General features: G+C 34.8%; 1 protein-coding gene across 2 annotated transcripts in view; it reads right to left on the minus strand.

Annotated features, from left to right (window-relative positions):
* Positions 1–20,752, minus strand: part of LOC118183816 (E3 ubiquitin-protein ligase MARCHF6) — a 124,047-nt gene that overhangs the window by 93,416 nt on the left and 9,879 nt on the right. For both annotated transcript variants that reach the window (XM_035353423.2, XM_035353422.2), the window contains exons 3-5: positions 6,978–7,051; positions 6,747–6,890; positions 3,177–3,249 (exon numbers count right to left, since the gene is read on the minus strand). In XM_035353423.2, coding sequence (XP_035209314.2) covers positions 3,177–3,249; positions 6,747–6,890; positions 6,978–7,051 — 291 coding nt within the window. The remainder of the gene's footprint in view (positions 1–3,176; positions 3,250–6,746; positions 6,891–6,977; positions 7,052–20,752) is intronic.

Below are 20,752 nucleotides of genomic sequence, written 5' to 3' on the forward strand. Positions count from 1 at the left end.
CTCGGGGAAGGCGCTTTGGAAGCAATACTGAAGTGAAACAAGCCATTCAACGCTTCTTCCATATGCAAAGCCCTGATTTTTTGCTGGAGGGCTTTTTGAAGCTTATCAAGCGATATGACAAATGTCTCAATGTACTTGGTACCTATGTGGAAAAATAAAGGTATGTCATATCTTTAATGTCTCATTCTATTTTTTGACTTTCATACACAACTCTGACCACAGTCGACAGGGGAAACTTATTTTTCAACTTACCCTCACATAATAATCAAGATATTTTGGCGAATATAGGTTAACCTAGATGACCGATTACAATTTTATTTCCTTTTTTTTTTTTTTTTACTGCAAAATGGCAAATAAGGCATTTATTAAAAAGAAAAAAAATAGTTTAAAAGATTTTGTGGTAAAATTATAGTAGATGCCTTGGCACAATTTTGAAAATTGTCGACAGCACCAAAATGACCTGTTTACTGTTCCTCACAATGTTGCCAAATCCCATGTGTACCGTATACTACAATTAAACCGATTTTGTTTTACATGCTAACAGGAAGGTATTTTCTTTCCTTCAACATACACTGCACATGTGCATGCACTCGATTCTCAAGGTTACTGAAAGCCAAAGTTGGTGGTTGGCCAAAGCCATGAGTGTCCATTCGAGCCCATGAGTGACTATTTTGACACAGACTCTAGATTTAAGTGAGAATAGTGATTTTGATACCGAAATTTTGTCAGAGAATGAATTGGAAGTTTATTTTGCTTTTACCTCAAAATCTAGCAGAACAGTGGCTATTTTATCATGAACTCAATCTGTTAAGTAACTGCTTATGAATTTACAGGAATGGCAGAAGTAAACTTAAATCAAAATTATGTGAATGAAATTGATTTCTTTACCACTTTTTTCAATAATCTAATCTAGTTGGAGAAACTAACAATTTCTATGACTAAAAGAAGAGTGAAAATCCATCTTCATTCAAAATCAACATACTCCTGCAGATGAGCCTAATTTGAGCGGATTCCTAAGATCAATTATTCTGCTGGGAATAATTAAAAAATACAACCTGAAAATGTGTTTCATAACTAATGAAATGATAGCGAGTAGATTATCACACACTGTTTCCTTTTCGAATCATGCTATTTTTATGCTAAAATATTTTATCATATATTTTATTATTTTTTACATGTGTTGAGATATAGATTTATGTAAGTTTTTTTACGTGTCATAAAGATGAGTCAAATATTTTATTTTACATTTAGATTATAATTAAATTTTTTTTCAGAATATCTTCATATTCTATATTTGTGATTATATTACTGTTAGACACCATTACAGAAAAAAATCAAAACAAGTGATAAAAAATACTTTTAATGAATTTTTTTAAAACTTAGCCACGCAAAATACACTATCTTACGATATTGTACTACAGCAACAACACACCCTCTCCAAGGTGAGTTGCACTAAGCGGTATGTCATTACGTAAGAGGATTAAGTACTGATGCATTTACAATACACCCATCCTAAAGGGTTGATTATATCCCTTATATTCATATAAGGGATATAATCAACCCTTCAGGGTCCAACTTTTAAGATATAACCCTTTAGGATATAATCAACCCATTCCTTATATATCATATAAGGTTTATATGATATATAAGGTTGATTTATATGATATAAAATATATCAGTTGCAGCTCATTTGTTTCTCTATAAGACAATTATTTGAAAGTTTCTGACTTCTTGATCTAACAAAAGTGTTTTCACATTCTGAAATGGCATCTGAAAAAGTTTATATGATATATAAGGTTGATTTATATGATATAAAATATATCAGTTGCAGCTCACTTGTTTCTCTATAAGACAATTATTTGAAAGTTTCTGACTTCTTGATCTAACAAAAGTGTTTTCACCTTCTGAAATGGCATTTTGCAAATATCTGCAAATTTCATCACAGCAATAAAAATAATTGTTTCACAACACAGACCAAGATTCATGACATTAAATTTGATGGGGACAGAACTCTTCAGCAATGTCTTTCTTCTTTTATATATATATATATATTAATCACCATATTCTATATATCCCTCTTTCAAAATATTTATAAGCTCCTTTTTTTAATTGATTAACCTTTGCAGAATTTTTAATAGTTTTTGTAGTCTATCCACCAATTAAAATCAATCATGGACATCAACAACATTACTGTCTGCTAAAATTACATGTTGATATGATGACATGGTACATACACTGGATCATGAGTACATCCAATTTCTCAAATCCTGAACTTACAGATTTGAGAAAGTAAAATATCTGAAATTCCACCTATATCAGAACTACAATCATCCCTCTACAACTTTCAATTTTTAATTACATAAGAGAAAACAAAAATAATTTTGAACTAACGAAACAAGAATGTCAAAGAGAATAAATTTAATATGAAGAATAGATATTAAGATCAAGGACTGCAAAAATATCAAAAATCACAAATGATATTAAGTGAACTAACAAGAATTTCAAATTATTAATATTTCTAGTATGCAATGACTTTTAGAAATATTTTTTCTGACTTTTATTAGACTGTCAACTGAAACATTTCACACAATTTTTACAAAATCATGTGCATGAAGGAAAAGGCTACTCATTCCAAAAAAATATATCACAAAAACTTTTATTATTACTAGCTTTAAAATATTCTTTGAACTTGATAATTTTTTAACAGTATTGATTTTTTTAACAATCAAATTCACGATGTTATTGAAACAATAAAATATTTTCAATACTAAATTAAAAAGCTTTTCATTTCAGCTAAAATAAAAGCTTTTTATTTATTATGCTGAAATGAAAATTAACCACTAATATTAAGCCAATCTGATGGAATCTTTAAAATTCTAGATCTACTCATTCAGCATTTTATCACTATTTAAGCAATATATTCTTATATGTTTGGAGGAGGAAGGAAAACACCTAAACACCTTTAACTGCCATTAGCAGTATTTAGGTTCAATATATATATTATTTGGTAGATTCAACATATATAAAATTATATATAAATCACATTATATGCCTTTTTATAATTATTTATATTAAAAATAAATTAAAATTCATAAATAGAATTTATCAATAATATATACAAAAATGCAAGTTGAATTAAAATTCTTATGCAAAAAGTACGTCTATAAAATACTTACGTAGAAAGCATGTCTAACGGTAGGCTTAAAATTGAGGTCAAAGAGCCAGTGAACAGGCATCGATATATTCGACCTATAAGTTAAATTATTTATAAACAGCATTTAGTACCTTGTTGTAACACATTGGAAAAAGCTTTAATCATATATCTTATCTAAATATGATTTCTTTTTAAGATACAATATGTTGAATATTTTAATTATTATATTAATTTATATAATTTATTCATATGTCATCTTCACTTGGCATCACATCATACTGCTTTCATTATGATGCCTTACATCAAAATAAAATCTTCAAAATATACAATTACAGAATATCTATGCAATACACCCATAAAAATCCCCCCTCCTCCTTTTAAGCAAAATGTGACAATTCTAATTTCTTATCAATTCTTATTATTTTTTAATGAGCTAAGTCAATGATCTTTCCTTAGGACCAAACTTTGTTCTTATACTAACAAAGCTTTGTAGATCTCAGACAGCTTGCTTTGGAGGCTATTTATAAAATCCCCGGTGATGCTTTTTTAATTTATACTGATGGTAGCAGGGATGACGGCGGTATCTAAGATAGCAGAATATTTATCCGGAAAGGGAATGGAATTAAGATTTCTAAGAGAAACCCTAACTATTGCTCATTGCTATTGGGGAGGCAATATTGTGTCAGTGAGGGAATCAATACTGAGATCTGGATTCTGAGTGATAACCAAAAATCTATACAGTACTTGGTTGATCTGAGGAAACATGAAGAGAAAACTACTTTAAATACTACCTAGCATTTGGTTTGTTTGAATGTCCATAATAAAATACTTTTTCAATGAGTGCCTTTCATATGTGGAGGTTTGTGGTAATGAGATAGCAGATGGACTGGCCAGCCAGAAGCCTTAAGAGTACCCCTGGTAGTAGCCATCTTTCTTTCTCGGAACTTGGTGTGTATTTAATTATGGCAAAGCACACTAGGGCTATCTGCCTAAGGGGAGGGATGCCTTCGTGGAGGGCTTTCTAAGGGAAACTGGCTCGCATACATGTTACACATGGGGAAAACCACGAAAACACCCATGCAGCCAGCCCGTTCGTGGGATTCAAACCTCGGACTGAACTACAGCGACTTTACCGCTCGGCTGCTGGTGGGCCTTTCTCGGAACTTGCTTCGCAGATAAGATTCGCCGTCATAAGATTAGAAATCAACACCTTGTGCCCACACACAAGAGGTAACTGGTAACCACTGTAGCATTGCCCTAACAGACGCAAGAAACAGATTTGAACAAAAGGCTCTAGCTAGGCTGCGCTCTATTATCTGCACACTCTTTATTTTGTGTCGCGCATTAAAGTCTATCCCTTCTGGCTGAAATGCAACTTGACCTAAGCCACTGCTGCCCATACCTTGTCTTGCACTGGTTGGCTGAGGAGCCAATTGCTCTCCTGGAGTTTTCTTCAGGGTTCTGTAATCCACGGGTTCATGAACCTGATCTGAAATTTCTGTGGACTGGGCAGGATAAGCCACAAACAAACACAAACGAACATGCAAAATTCTGAAATTTTTTTTTTTAATTTGACAGAAAAAATATTAAAAGCCTTATAATGTAGTTATGCTAGTAACTTTTCATTTTGAAGATTTTAATCTCACAGTGGGAGCTTTTAAAGTCAAAACTACTTCAAAACGTCATCATTGCTATAAATGCAAATTAAGACAAACTTCTTGAATAAGCATTTGTACTTTTTTGGTTACAAAAGTAAATAAGTACTTGCATCTTAATGGAGAAGGATTGGCTAACTTTGGTGATAATTTAATATAGTTCCCTTTTTGGGGGCAGAAAATATTTAGCAATCACTTTTAAAAGTCACAGGGTCTTTTTATCCTGAGCTACAACTTTCTACTGCCACCACTGCCATCACTCTGAAAATCTCAAAATCAGCTTTTTGGATTTCATTTGTTTTATAGGTGGTTAAAGAAACAGAACATAATTTTTTTGGTTGTTCCTTTTCTTTTTATTTTTTTTATTTTATTTTTTTTTATTGTACTTACCAGGCATGGCGTTTTTGGTTTGGCACTGTAAAGAGAAAGGTTTTTAATTCCCAGTAAACAACCCCAAAACCCACTAAGGCAGCAGAATGCAGCCAATATAATTCAATCTAATAACAGTAATATCACTATTTTTGATTTCTTCTATGTAAAATTTTATTGATGCCTTCTCCATATACCAGAGATAGATTAATCTGATGTCTGTAACAAATGGCAATCTACTTGCTACAAACCAGCTGCCAAATCACATTCCCACAAATACCATGATTTTTGAACATTGCCACATGCTTTTGGATTGAATTGAATAAAACTTCATTTCGTGGAAGTTAAAACACTCTAACAGTTACTTGACAATATATTATACTCTTGTAAGAAACTAATAACATCATCCTCATTGTTTGGTAGATCCCATAGACATATGATAGACTATGGGAGGGACTCCATTCTTAAAACTTAGTAATACAGTCAAAAGTCGTTAATTCGGACACCCATAATCCGGAATGATCTATAATCCGGACCTCAAAGCTAAAAATTTTCTGCGCATGCACCGCATTGAGACATGCGCGTAAGACCTTTACGACTGCGCATATGTGCGTGCGCAAGCGCAGAATACGTTTTCGCGTGCGCGTTTTATGTATAACGAACAGTATATGCTAAAATTATCTATTTCAGTTAATGTTGATGATTGCGTTGTTCCTTAATCTTCGAATTATTTCCGGCTTATTATTTTTTGCAGACTGTAAGAGCAATTTTATAAAAGTAAACTTGAACTTTCGATTATGTCAAATAGAATTTCCGATACTGGAGCTCCCAAAGGATCTACAAAACGAAAGTATGTTCCGATGTCTATCAAACAAAAAGTGGAATTGCATCAAAAAATGGATAAAGACATGAAAAAGGTGACAGAGAGGTTAGTGAAAACGAAAAAATTTCGATTGACAAGTTAGTCGGTATTCTCGGCACAGCAATTACGGGACTTGAACAGCGGAACTTTGTAACTGAACAAGAAATTATGTCTGTTTATAGAATTAAAGAGAAAGTATTATCTCATAAAACAAAGCAACTTAAACAACTTACATTGAAAGAAATGTTTAATAAAGTAAATAAATAAATATTAAGCTTTTTTTTTTTTTTTTTTTTGTAAATTTTGATACCCTTTAGATCATAATTGTTCTTTATTTCATAAATTATGGTTTAATATTTTTAATTTTAGAATTTCTGCATGCCATCTTACGAGATTTAACCTGATGATCTATATTCCGAAAAAATCGATAATCCAAAATCGCTGAAGACCCGACGAGTCCGGATTAAGGACTTTTGACTGTATTATTTGGTTGCAGTACATCAATTTGGGGCAGTATTCACTCTTTCTGGCAAATTTTTTCTGGATTTCTTTTTCTGGGTTAACACCTAAGTAAATTAAATATACCAATTCTTAAATTTAAATTCAATTACAAAATGAAAAAAGTATTATTCTTAAATTCAAATTCAATCCAAAAAGAATCTAAATTCAATACAAATAGCTTTAAAAAAAAAAAAAAAAAACTTACATGCTGTCAATGGTACAATGCCTAACCATGCAACAGCCACAAGAGTGTAATGTAACCAAAATCGAACTGCAGTTCCCAAGCTGCACAAAAGCCCACTAAAAATGTCTTTTATTGGCAGTCGTTTTGGCATGTCAGGTGAATAAACTAAAATAAAAAATAATAATAAATTACAAGAAAACATGTTATGCAATCTGTATTTCAATTTATATATAGAGAGAAAATTTCACTTACTTGGCATAAAAGAAAACCTGTGATTGCATAACTCGCAATATTCTTTTCGACTGTATTTTAACCACTGCAATAAACTACAAAGAAATATAAATTCTTCTAAATATCTTAATTAGCATTGCATAGCTCTTAATTAAAAAACAAAACCCAAAAATTTTAAAAACTAATCATCAAGACAAAATATAGTATAGCCTTAATGCATTAGTAGTCATTATAAAACAATAATTTTCAAACATTTTTTACTATAATTATAATTAAAGTGACTCTACTTAGACCTATGTAAAGCCCATCTTGATTGACTTATTTGGTTGAAATACGATATATACATTATGTGAACCATAGGAAAATTAAAACTGAAATAAAAACAATAGTTCAAATTCTGACCACCACGTGAAATGGTGGCATTGGAAACATAACTCTTTATTTAATCACATCATTTTTTCAATGTGGATTCCATTTGTATCAGTCACATGTTCAAAGATGAGTTACAGCATGCTCAACAGTAATGTGAAGGGTTCTTTCAGGAACTGCTGAAAACATGACATGTTATGTTTGCTTTCAATTCAGGAAGAGACATTCAGGAATGCCCATAACAGGAAATATTAGGGATTCAAGTTCAGAGAACATGGCAGTTAGGTGTTCAGAACTTCCTGAAATTACTCAATCAACTTCAAAGTGAGAACAAGGTATTTACTTCCCTTTCTAGCCAATATGAGGTTATTGGATTATCTTGCATGAAGACAGTAATCTCTTAAATCTTCTTGTAAGCTAGAAATGATAATGTTTTAGAATTTCACAGCAATGCACACTCATGAGAGTACATCTTTAAAATTTCTTAATACTCTCCTCAAAGGGGCCAAGAATGAAGTCAGCAGCAAAAACCAAGCCAGAAAGTCACATAATCACATATAGTCACATAATCAGAAAGCAGATTGCTTCATGCATAATAATAAACTTACGGCATTCCACATGCTACAGTTCTGCTCTAAGAAAAAAATGTGCCTTGTCTAATCATAAAATATCACAAGGCCATGCATAGTCACCAATTAGTCTCGCCAAAAGCAAGCAAAATCAATGCACTGTCTTGAGGGTGCAGATTTTGCACGATGTACATCTTGTAAGAATATGACTTTAAAATGGATCTCAACCTTTCATACTCTTGAGCAACAGATAAACAATTCATAAGACATCACTCAAGCACTTGAAGAATATCGAGAACAGGATATTCTGTCAACTAAAGCAAGATTGATGTCTTGCACAGTTTCAATTAAAACTGTTACTGACTGCTTCTTAGCAGCACACTCAAATACCCATTCTTTTCAAACTTAGAAATCATCTTTTTCAAACAATTCTTTGACACTAGTCCTTTTTTCAAGCCTTTCACTAGTCCGAACCTTTGAAACAATATTCAAAGGATCAGAAATTCATAGATAAGTTAAACTTCTGAAACAATATTCATAGGGTCAGAAATTTACAGATACATTAATGAAGCAAAGCTGGTTAAATTGCACATCAAAAAAACCTTCCCAGAGGTTATCCACAGTCTCATAGATGAAGCAAAAATGTGTTCTGAAATGAAGTCTATATCAATAAGAGACTAAGCTCTATAAATTTATAAACTAGTGAAATGAGTTTATATATCACTTAATACAGAGTTCCCATAAAAGGGGTTTATATTATTCGAAATTTAATAACCCGAACAGAAATAAAGATATGATTTTTTTAAGCCGCACAGATTTTAAAACATTACTGATGAAGTTCTAACGTTGAAAATGTTCAAAAATGTCATCCATAGGTTTCATTCCCCCCCTTTTATTTCTAGGTCAGTTGCCAGTAGCGACAAATAACTGACAAGATAACTGGGAACTTTTCATTTGAGCAACATAAGTGTTTTCAAACAACTGAAAACATGAAACGAATGCTCAGATGATGGCAGACAGAATTTGATATTGGTCGACTGACACGTGTGACAAATACGAAAAAATTACACCAGAATTCTGGGAGAGAAGGAACTCTGGATGATCCGAAGAACAGATGGTGTGGCAGTATTGGACGGAAAAAGAGGGTGAAAACAATGGTAAAAACTTTCACAAGATCCCCCAAGAAGACCTTACAGTAAGCTACATGCGAGTCAAGTGTAAGTAAATCAAGTGCCCACCACATTTTTAAGCAAGAAAAGATGAAACCCTAGATTCCTAGGTTATTTCATGCGATAAATGAGGTTGATCCCGATATAGGTACCTCCAATTTTGTAAATGGATATGAGATAGTGAACAGCTGACTGATTTGATTATTTGTTCTGATGAGGCTAAACTGAATGGAACCTTCAACCATCACAACTGTGTGTGCTGGGCAAATGAAAATGTTAATGTTATGAAAGAACAAACTGTTAATCTAATGAGGTTATCAGAATGGTGTAGTTTATCTGACAGAGTACTTGTTGGGACATTCTTTTTTGAAGGGACAGAGACAAGTATTGCACAAAACAATTGGGTCAAATGTTCAGATGTAAATTGTTTTTTCCAACAAGATAGTGCACCATCACATTACCATCGAGATGCATAGCAAATCCTGGGTGAAACATTTGTTCAGAGGTGTATAGGCCAATGAGAAAGTGTTGAATACCAACCTAGATTTCCTGATCTAATGCCATTAAACCTCTTTCTGTAAGGAAATGTAAAGAACAGTGTCTATGCTAAAAAAAATCACATATGCTGGATACTATGAAAAGGCCAACTGTGACTGCCTGTGAATGCATTCTTATGGAAACCATATCACGTTTATTCATCGTCTGTCGTCTGCAGTGCTATTCCACAGCACTGCAGATGATGTATTGCTACTGGGGGAGGACATTCTGAACATCCTCAACATAAGAAGATCATCGGTAATGTTTTTAATATTTTTGTTACTTTTATTCAAGTTACCACTTTGTTTACCCCATTCCGTATTTCTATCAGTATATAAAGTGATATATAAATTTCCCAAATTCCTTTTATTAAATGACTTTGAAACATTACATGGATGCTCAGTACAACGTTTCATGATATCTAGAAATGTAAATTTTCATTATTTTTTGATAAAGTTATACCATTATAAATCATATTTTTTCATATTTTAGTTTTAATTCATTTATGCATAACAAGAGCTAGACTTTAATAATTCACTGATACACCTCCACAGACAATGTCTGGACATTGACCACACCACCTGTTTGATGAATGACTGAGTTATAAACATTATATTGCATAATTACAGAAGATTGGAGGTAGTTGCTTGAGACAGATTTATGCACAAAATTTACCATAGAAACTTAACAAATTTTTAACAGAATTAACAAATCTCTTTTTAACAAAGTTTGGTATTTTTAAATGTCAATAGATAAATAATATTTCAGTTAGATGCAATTTTGTATTTTTAAAAAAGGATCATATATTCTTATACCAAGGGTTATGATTAAAAATTAGTCTTATGTATTTTATTACATATTTATCATGATTAAAACTTAGTCATGCATTTCACTATATATTTATTATAATTTATAAATAATACTATAATAATTTTTAATAATACTATACACAATTTAGTATTTTCATTTTTAATATTACAAGCGAACTTGTAAACTTTTTTTTTAACTTAGTCTTGCAGATCTGCCGAAAAATATGATCAGGCATTTATTTTTCATGAATAATTTAAAATATTTTTATAAGCTAAAATGATTTTAAGCAGGGAAAAAATATTAAAATACTTTTCTTCAATTTTTAATATTTCTTACTTCAGTTTTTTATTAGAATGTTTTTCATAACTTTTAGGATTCATTTTGCATTTACTGAATTACCAAATATATGCCATACACTGACTGCCAATAAGTATTTGGACACCTGTGATAGAAAAGAAAAACTAACTTTATTCAAAAATCAAGAGTTGGTAGAGCTTCCACGAGAGGTAATTACAGCGTGGACCTTCCGGGGCATACTTTCCACAAGTGTTTGTATGACAGATAGTGGTATTTTCTTCCACTCGGCTTGGAGAAGACATAGAAGTTCCTTCACTGATTTTGCACGGGTAGTGCACCCCTGAATTCGGCGATGCAACTCGTCCCAGAGGTTCTCAATAGGGTTCAGGTCTGGACTCTGGGCAGGCCAGTCCATTCGATGAACTCCATTGACAACATACCAAGCCTTGGTTAACGTCAAAACACGACAACTGGCATCGTCGTCCTGAAAGTAACAGGGGTCCAACCCGTAAAACTGCCACAACGTAGGAAGCACATTGTCATCCAAAATAGTGCAGTAGGCATCGGAGTTGAGCTTACCATGAATGGGGACCAAGGGTCTCAGCCCATACCAGGAGAAACACCCCCAGACCATAATTCCACCTCCGCCGAACTTTACTGTTGGCACAATGCATTCTGGCAGGAGACGTTCTCCAGGTAGACGCCAGATCCAGACCCTACCATTCGAACGGTAAAGGGTGAGCCTTGATTCGTCACTCCAAAGAACCCGTTTCCACCTGATCTACGGTCCAATTACGATGTGCTTTGCACCACATTAACCGAGCAGCGTGGTTGGACTTTGTGATCAAAGGCTTATGGGCAGCAGCACGACCATGAAAATCAAGCAGATGTGCTTCCTTACGGATGGTATTCATTGAAACAATACTTCCGGACGCCTGTTGAAACTTCTCGCGGATGAGGACCATCGGTTGGGTGCAGTTTTTCCGAATTTCTCTGAACAGCACTCGTCGGTCTCTATCTCCCAGTTTCGTTGGTCTGCCAATTCGGGGCACATTCCGACAATCACCGCTCACCTTCCACTTCTTAATCACATAGGCCACTGTTGATTTTGGGTACTTCAGATCGCTAGATATGTCCCTTAAGGATCGGCCACATTTGTGATACCCGATAATTATACCTTTCTTGAAATCAGAGAGCTCCGAACTGCGAGGCATCTTGCATGCGACTAAAGCCGATGCTGTTTCCTACACGATATATACCGGCGGAGTCTGTGACGTACCTTAGGACCGCAGATATCTTCATTTGCATAGGTGTCCAAATACTTATTGGTAGTCAGTGTATATATGGTATATATTTATATAATTAAACTTATAAAAATGAATTATAAGTTTTTGTTTTGAAACTTTTTTTAACTGTAAGTGTTACAAGATAAACCATTAAATGTAATTAGTATTTTCCTTTATGTTTTTGCTTTTTAAAACATGTTCAAATAATTTTAATGCATAAATTAATTAAAACATCTGGATAGAATGCATGAAGATCGGTGTTGTACGAAAATCTTTCTGGTAAAGCCAATGGGAAACAGACTTCCAGGTAGACTCCCAGTGAAATGGGTCGATCATTGGTGTTGAAAATAATTCTAAAGGTCAAAAAAGAGAAAAACAGTTACACAGAGCAGAGATGCCTGGAGAAGGCCATGGCAAACTCTGGGCTATCAAGTCAATGAAGAAGAAACTAATTAAAATATTTCTTTCAAAACATTTATAATCAATGTCTATAATATTAGCATATTGTTTGATTCAATTTTTAAAAGTATAATTCGAAACTGGAACAACCATTCTAGTAACTTAGTTGTTGCTCACCAAGAATGTTAAGTGTCTTACGTTTACTGCTTATAGAAAGGTGTATTTTTGTGGAGGTTCAGTTTTAATCACTTGCCTACTAGTTCACCAAAATGTTTCCTTAAGAGACAGTTAAGTAAACAAATAATTATAATAAAAAGTTCAAGATCCAAGATCATCCAAACGTTGGCGATTCTTAATTTTGGAAATTTATGGACTCCAGATTATCCATTTTAATCTAACAAGCTAACTAGCAGAAATTGTAAAATTACGAATATGAAATGTTTATTTATGAAATAAGGAGCATGTATGATCTTAATAAAATTAAATTTTTAAAAAATTGTCTTCAATTTTATTAAAAGGCAATTTTTTGTTCACAGATACAATATTCCACTGTTTAAATCCTATAACTGCTACAGAGAGCCCCTTTTTTTTGGGGGGGGGCAAACAAACTATCATTTTCTTCACTAGCAATATTTTCTGGATTTAAACCTTACTATAGAGTTCTTGTACGTTAATTCACAATTGTGACATTATCATCACAATGCAGCTTTCAGTTATATCATCTTCCTAAACATTTCTTCACATATCCCATTAATCAGAAAAGTTTGCATTTCTTTTCCATCAAACAAAAAAGGCACTATTTGGCACTTTTTTCATTTGCCATATTTCCTGGGCACTAGACATAATTAATTTGATTTCTTTCCTGATGCAAGCATGTTTCTCATTTAACCGTACTGTTTTTAAAAATAATGAAATAGATTTTATAATTTGGGATTTGCAAAGATATAAAATGGCTATTCTATTTCCTCAAGAAAGATATATTCAGCAAAAATAAAAGCTATCTGATAAACCATCTCATAAAATTAAGTAATTTCATGAGGTGTAATAACTTAATGAACTAGTTTTATTAAGTAAATAGAGACCAAAATTATTAATTAAAGTAATTACATAGATGGAGACCAAAATGGGAGAAAATATCACCATTTTGGCTTAGACTGTGGATAATGATGTTCAACCACAAAATAACTCTTAATTAATCAAAACAAAAACTGCTATCAGTATCATATTCTTTGATCGTACACATAACAAACAGATAACTTCTTTAAAAAAAATCGTATGGGAAGTCTGCTTTATAGGACATCCCAGTTACTGGAAATTCGAATTTACACTGGATAAACGTCTGTTTATTTTGCAATATTACCGTATGACTAAAACAAAATATAATATTAGAATATGACTGTAGCTATGAAAACCTATTGAAGCCACCTTTAGTGAAATTATAATTATTTTTATTCATATTGATATACTTAGGCATATTTAAAAAAAAAAGGTGCCTTATGTCTACAAAATAATCTCTTCTTTCAAGATATGGATACATGTTAACCCCTTAACTGCCGCGGGCGTATATATACGCCTTGCTCAGCCGATGCGTTAACTGCCCCAGATGCGCAGCCGATGCGTTAACTTTGCGAATAATTTTAGGTGTAGCAGCGCAAAGCAAATGATAGCAGTTTGGAAGGACGTATATATACGCCTGGGGCAGTTAACGCATCGGCTGAGCAAGGCGTATATATACGCCCGCGGCAGTTAAGGGGTTAATACAAAATACACTACTGAAAGTAAATATACTTGAATTCTTCTGCAGTTTTGAACAAAGGTCTCTACTTTTTTTTCGGGATGGGGGGTTAATAACTGATGATAATTTATTTGATTCTGTAACAATCAGATAAATTATCATAGCTGATCTTCAAGAAAATGATAGTTATCAAATAGGTACAAAATCAAGATAAACTACCAGTCACTATCAGATTTCGAAATGTGGTGTCATTTTTCTAATGTTTAATAATAATAATAATAATAATAATTAAATAATCAACATACAATAATAATAAATCTATGTAATTTACAGTCTTTTATTTTGATAACAGGTTTTGAAGTTTCTGTAAATAATTCTAACAATGGTAAAAGTACTATAGAAGATTCTAGAAATGATTTTAGTTCTGATGCTGTAGCCAAGCAAGAAACTCATGAAACAGATTATGAACATCTTCAAAATCTTAGATAAGTTCTCTTTCATTTACATCATTCTCTTAAACACTGACATGAGCATTAGATAATTTTAGTTTAATGATGCACTTACTTAACATTAAAATTTAAGAAGCGAATAAATATGCTACATAAATTATTTAAAACAGTATTCTTTAAAAATATATGAGACACACAAAATTGGAATCAGTATCGAAAAATCAACAAAACAGTTAAAAGACACATGTTACATATCAAAACTGTCATTAGAGGGAGATATATTGTAAAAAGCTAATTATCTTCAGACTTATACTGTTACTATACCGTTACTAAAAAAATGGGCCTATTTCATGCCTTAGTCTGTCTATTAGCTCTTGGACAGTGAAAATTCCGTTTTCTTTTCTTAAATTCTTAATCATTGCGACACGACAATTAGCCAGAAATTAATTAATTTCCATTCACTAGTATTTTCAAAAAAATCTTAACAGACAGTCTCACTCAGATAAGAAAACTTCACATAATACATCCCTCAATTCCAAGTCCCACCCACTACCATAAATTACTTCACCCAAGTCTTACCGACTGATATTATTCAAAGCCCCCACTGCCGCTAAGAATTTTCGGACACCCTACACTTATGAGTCAGACACGAAGAGAACACTTTGCCAACTCCCCCACTAGAAAGAATTAAGTTACTTAATACCTTTTCTGGACTTTATATCTTCATGTACATTCACTGGTCTTATTTATATTATTTTCTATATTATTTTTATATTGTCTTTGATTTGTTTTTACAAAGTTTGCATTATTTATCTTATTTTGTAATCTTCTATGTTTATTTCAACTTTACTTTGAATTCGATTGCACAATGACAATTTCCAATGTTTAATTTCTACAAATAATATAGTACTCAAATGCATAAACATGAAAGTGTCGGGGACGGTTACTCGAGTTAATTAGGATTTCTGTACAGTAATTGATTTTTACTCTAAATTGAATTGACTAAAATGCTTCATAAGAATAAGTTCTTTGATTAACAGCATTGGTTCATAATTCCTTCTATTCGCGGAAATATTTGGCCTGACTAGAACTGCCGGTTTGGCTTTAACTTATAACTTGAGTAAAGACGAAACACTTTCGTATTTACGTATTTTTATCAATTATTGTTCATTGAACGGGAGTTGGTTTGTTCCCGTTGAAAAGTCAACTAATTTCCGATCAATGACAATGATTACATGTTTTTAATTTTTCCTTTTACAATTGAAATTTTCTTCTTCATGATGATTTAACTCCAGTCCCCGTTAAAACATTATTAACATTTTGCTTTCAAATTACTTCAAAACATCTTTCAAAATATAACTTACCAGTATGAATTCACACTTTTAAAATAATTCTACTTTAATTAAACTTAGGAAATAATATAATCAATTAATCAATACCGTTTAAGAAATAAATTATATATATATATATATATATATATATATATTGTTACGAATTTGGTATTTAAAAAGCTAATGTTAGTTTAATTATAAATTAAATGGTTTTATTTCTCGCGCAGTGCAGCGCGTGACGAATATTAAAAGAAAGCTAAGCCGGAAAATTGAAAATACGAGATAATAATCTCGTATTAATATGCACGTGCATTAAATAAATAAATATCTCTTTTTGATTTCGAGAAAGTACTGGAAAATTCTAGCGCGTGATTTTAAAATCTTATAAAAGGAGGAAAACATCTCAGTTTGTAGTAGTTGCTTAGTTTGTTGTTGTTTAGAAAACTGCTGTTGTTGATTATAGCGAATTCGCGGATTAGCGTTCTTTAGCTGTTTTGAATTACGTTCTATTGTACATTTGAGTAGTTAAAAGATAACTACTGTGAGATATTGTAATACTGCATGATAATTTGAGAAAATTTAAGCATTTTTGTTGTGATAATAAAAAGTTTTGTTCATTTTTCATCGGACTTGTGCATTCACTTCATAACGAATCCGTACGCACGCAACAATTTTTGGTGTCAGAAGTGGGATTTGAATGCCAATAACAAGAGCGATGGAAGAGCAATTAAGACAATTGATAACAGCCTTTGCCTCGTTTAAAGAAGAAATGAAAGAAGAGATGAAATCTAGCCAAGGAAAGATGGAAGGGGCCGTCAACTCCGTTAAGGAAGAAATGAAATTGGGCCAGGAATCTGTTAAGTACGAAATGAAAGCCGTTCAAGCTGGTCAAGAAAAGATTGAAGCAGGTCAAGAAGAAATGAAAAGAGAGATTACCTGCATAATAGAAAATAAATTTGAAGCTATGGAAGGCAGAATTGACACAGTTGAAAATAAAGTTGGATAAATTGAAGAAAAAGTTTCTTTTGTAAAAGATCAAATTGAAGAAAGAGTTTCTTCGGTGAAAGAAGAAATAGAAGAAAGAGTTTCTTCTGTAAAAGAACATATAGAAGGGAGAGTTTCTGCTGTGGAGGAACGAATTGAAGGAAGAGTTTGTGCCGTCCAACACCAAATCGAACAACAAATTGATGAGAGAGTTTCTGCAGTTGCCAAAGAAATGGATACTTTAAAGAAATTCATAGCGTCGGCAGGGAGCAGGAGTGATGATTTTAAATTCTTACCAATGCCTGCTCGTCCACCTCTGAAGCTATCCACATATGATGGGAAGACCTCCTGGCAGGTGTATAAGACACAATTTTCTATCGTGGCGGATGCGAATGGATGGGATTCCCAAGCTAAGGCCTGTCATCTCGCCGCTTCTCTAAGAGCCGACGCAGCAGATATCCTTCAGACTCTTCCCGAAAACAAAAGGTTAGATTTCGAAGCTCTGTCCGGCGCCTTGGAGTTGCGCTTTGGGGAGAAGTGTTTAAAAGACTACAGCAGGCTCCAATTAAAATCTCGTCAACAGAAGCCTACAGAAACACTTCAGGAGCTCGCCGCAGATGTTGAAAGGCTGTCCCATCTCGCCTTTTCGGAATGCCCGACAGAAACAAGGGAAATCCTGTCCTTGCAATACTTTATCGACGGCATCCGAGATACTGAAATACAGAAAGCTCTACGAATGGCGGATGTAAAAGATTTAAAAAGTGCTCTAGTGTACGCCATGAAATTTGAGGCAGCCCAGCAAGCCACTCGTCGAGACCGCCACCCAGTCAGAGCTGCTCAAGTCCAGGAGCCAGGGGATCAAGTCACCGCTCGACTTGACGATTTAACTAGACAACTGAACGCCTTGAGACGGAATATTGGTGAGAAGAAACCGACCGTTAAATGCTGGAACTGTGGTGCTGAAGGACACATACGACAAAACTGCAAAACACCCCAGGGTACTGATGTTAAGACCGCTTCTAACAAGCAGCAGGGAAACTAATTAGTGGCCATCTCGCGGGGCGGAGGTTGCCAGATAATGAAAAGCCCCCGTTTAAAGCGCTTCAGATTTCTGCAATGAGAGGCGGCAGTAATGGACTTTTCATAATAGGACATATTAATGGAGTTCCGTGCAATATGACTATAGATACAGGAGCCAACGTCACCATCATCCAAAAAGATTTGGCTCAACAACTAGGAAACAAACTTATCTGGACGCCGCCCTGCGTTACTCTCCAGACTGTGTCCGGTGAGAAGATCGACATCGACGGAAAAGTAAATGTTAACATCACGTTTGGAAGTGCCGCTTACCATCACACGGCATATGTAGCAGAGATCACTGATTCTTGCATACTCGGATTGGACTTTCTAAGGAAATACAATTTTTCCTTGGATTTTAAAAATAACGAATTGCATTCTACATCTGAGGACATAGCGTTATTTCTCGTTAATGATGAAGAAGTTAAATCTGTCCATAAAATCATAGCACAAGACTATATCACAATACCGGCAAGAACAGAAATTTTATTTCCTGGATCCATAGCCGAAAATAGAAATTTCCGCTACGGCATCATAGAATATCCCAATAACTGTAATATCCCAAAAGGAGTACTAGTAGCCTCAACACTCGTCGACCTATCCAGAACGGTTATCCCGGTGAGAGTCGCCAATGTAACTGAAAAGTCGAGAGTTATTAAGAAAGGTGAAGTGGTTGCAACATGTACTCCAGTAACCAGCGTTGAAAGAAAGAGTAACATCCCAGAATCCGTGTCCTCAGAGAGCATTACATCGGAGTTATTGCAGAATGCACAATTAAACGATAAAGAGAAAAATGCTGTCGATCGCGTCATTAAAGATCTTCAAGTTGTTTTCTCCCGCTCGTCTTCTGACGTGGGTCGAACTAGTTTGACACAACATAGAATAGATACCGGCGATCATCCCCCGATCAAGCAACATCCAAGGCGTCTGCCGTTTGCTAAACAGGAAGAGGTGCGAACAGTGTTAAAAGATATGGAAGAAGGCGATGTCATCGAGCCTTCAACAAGTCCATGGGCATCTCCCATCGTTCTCGTCAGAAAGAAAGACGGCTCAACAAGATTTTGCGTTGACTATCGCCGGTTGAATGAGGTTACGAAGAAAGACAGTTACCCTCTTCCTAGAATTGATGACATTCTAGACACTCTTTCTGGAAGCAAGTGGTTCTCAACGCTTAATTTAAAGAGTGGGTATTGGCAGGTAGAAATACACCCTCATGACCGAGAAAAGACGACATTTACTACGGGACAAGGGCTTTGGCAATTCAAGGTGATGCCGTTTGGACTGTGTAATGCGCCGGCAACATTCGAACGCCTCATGGAGACTGTTTTGAAAGGACTTTCCTATGAAGCCTGTCTGATATACCTGGACGATATCATCATCGTCGGAAAGAGTTTTGAAGAGCATCTAGAAAATCTTAGAAAGGTGCTTCAGAAACTGAAAGAAGCCAATCTAAAGCTGAGTCCCGCTAAATGCAAATTGTTCCGAAAGGAAGTGACTTACCTGGGACATGTCATCTCTGCAGAAGGTGTGCGCACGGATCCTGAAAAGGTATCAGCGGTTAAATCCTGGAAACGTCCCGAAAATGACCATCAGCTGAGAAGCTTCCTAGGGCTTTGCACCTACTATAGGAGATTCGTGAAGGACTTTTCTTCCATCACAAGACCTATTCACAAGCTGACAGAGAGCAACTAAAAGTTCTTGTGGACAAAAGAATGCGACGATGCATTTAACAACTTAAAGGAAGCTTTAACATCTGCTCCAATCCTGACGTATCCTCAGCACGACCGACCATTTATTCTCGACATCGACGCAAGCAATGAAAGTGTCGGTGCTGTTTTGTCCCAAGAAATAGATGGCCAAGAACGTGTAGTGGCGTACTGGAGCAAGTGCCTGTCTAAACCGGAGAGGAATTATTGTGTCACCAGGAAAGAGTTGCTCGCCATAGTCAAAGCTGTAGAACAGTTCCATCACTATCTATACGGCAGAAAATTCCTGCTCCGCACCGATCATGCATCATTGACCTGGCTTTTAAATTTCAAGAATCCTGAGGGTCAAATAGCCAGGTGGATACAGAGACTCCAAGAATATGACATCTCTATCCGTCATCGTGAGGGATCATCACACGGAAACGCTGACGCCCTGTCTAGAAGACCTTGCCAAGAAAACTGTCGATATTGTTCCAGGGTGGAAGCGAAATACGAGCTGCTGACTCCGGTCGCAAGACAAATTACAACATCAACATCGGCTGATCGAGAACCGTGGAGTGATGATGAAGTCAGGAAAGACCAGCCCGAAGACCGCGACATTAAACCCATAATTGATCTAATGGAGTCGTCAAACAGAAAACCTACCTGGCAGGACATTTCTATCTGTAGTCCTACAACCAAACAATATTGGGCACTCTGGGATTCACTTCACATTCGAAACGGCGTCTTATACCGGAAATTCGAATCGGATGATGGGAAGACGTTCCGATGGCAGCTGATACTTCCAAGATCCCGCATTCCGGATCTCCTTAAAGAACTACATAACAGCCCTACGGGAGGTCACTTTGGAATAATGAAGACCTTACAGAGAGTTCGTGAGCGCTTTTACTGGAATAATGCAAAGAATGACGTGCAAAAGTGGTGCCGATCTTGCGATGCCTGTGCAGGTCGGAAAGGACCTAAGAGACGCAGCCGAGGCAAGCTGCAACGTTACAACGTAGGGGCGCCTTTTGAACGAATCGCCTTTGACATCCTGGGACCTCTGCCACGAACTGCTGATGGCAACAAATACATACTC

The sequence above is a fragment of the Stegodyphus dumicola genome, chromosome 7, assembly GCF_044657685.1.
Source record: "Stegodyphus dumicola isolate Sdum_Otavi_A_Nest chromosome 7, ASM4465768v1".
Lineage (NCBI taxonomy): Eukaryota > Metazoa > Arthropoda > Arachnida > Araneae > Eresidae > Stegodyphus > Stegodyphus dumicola.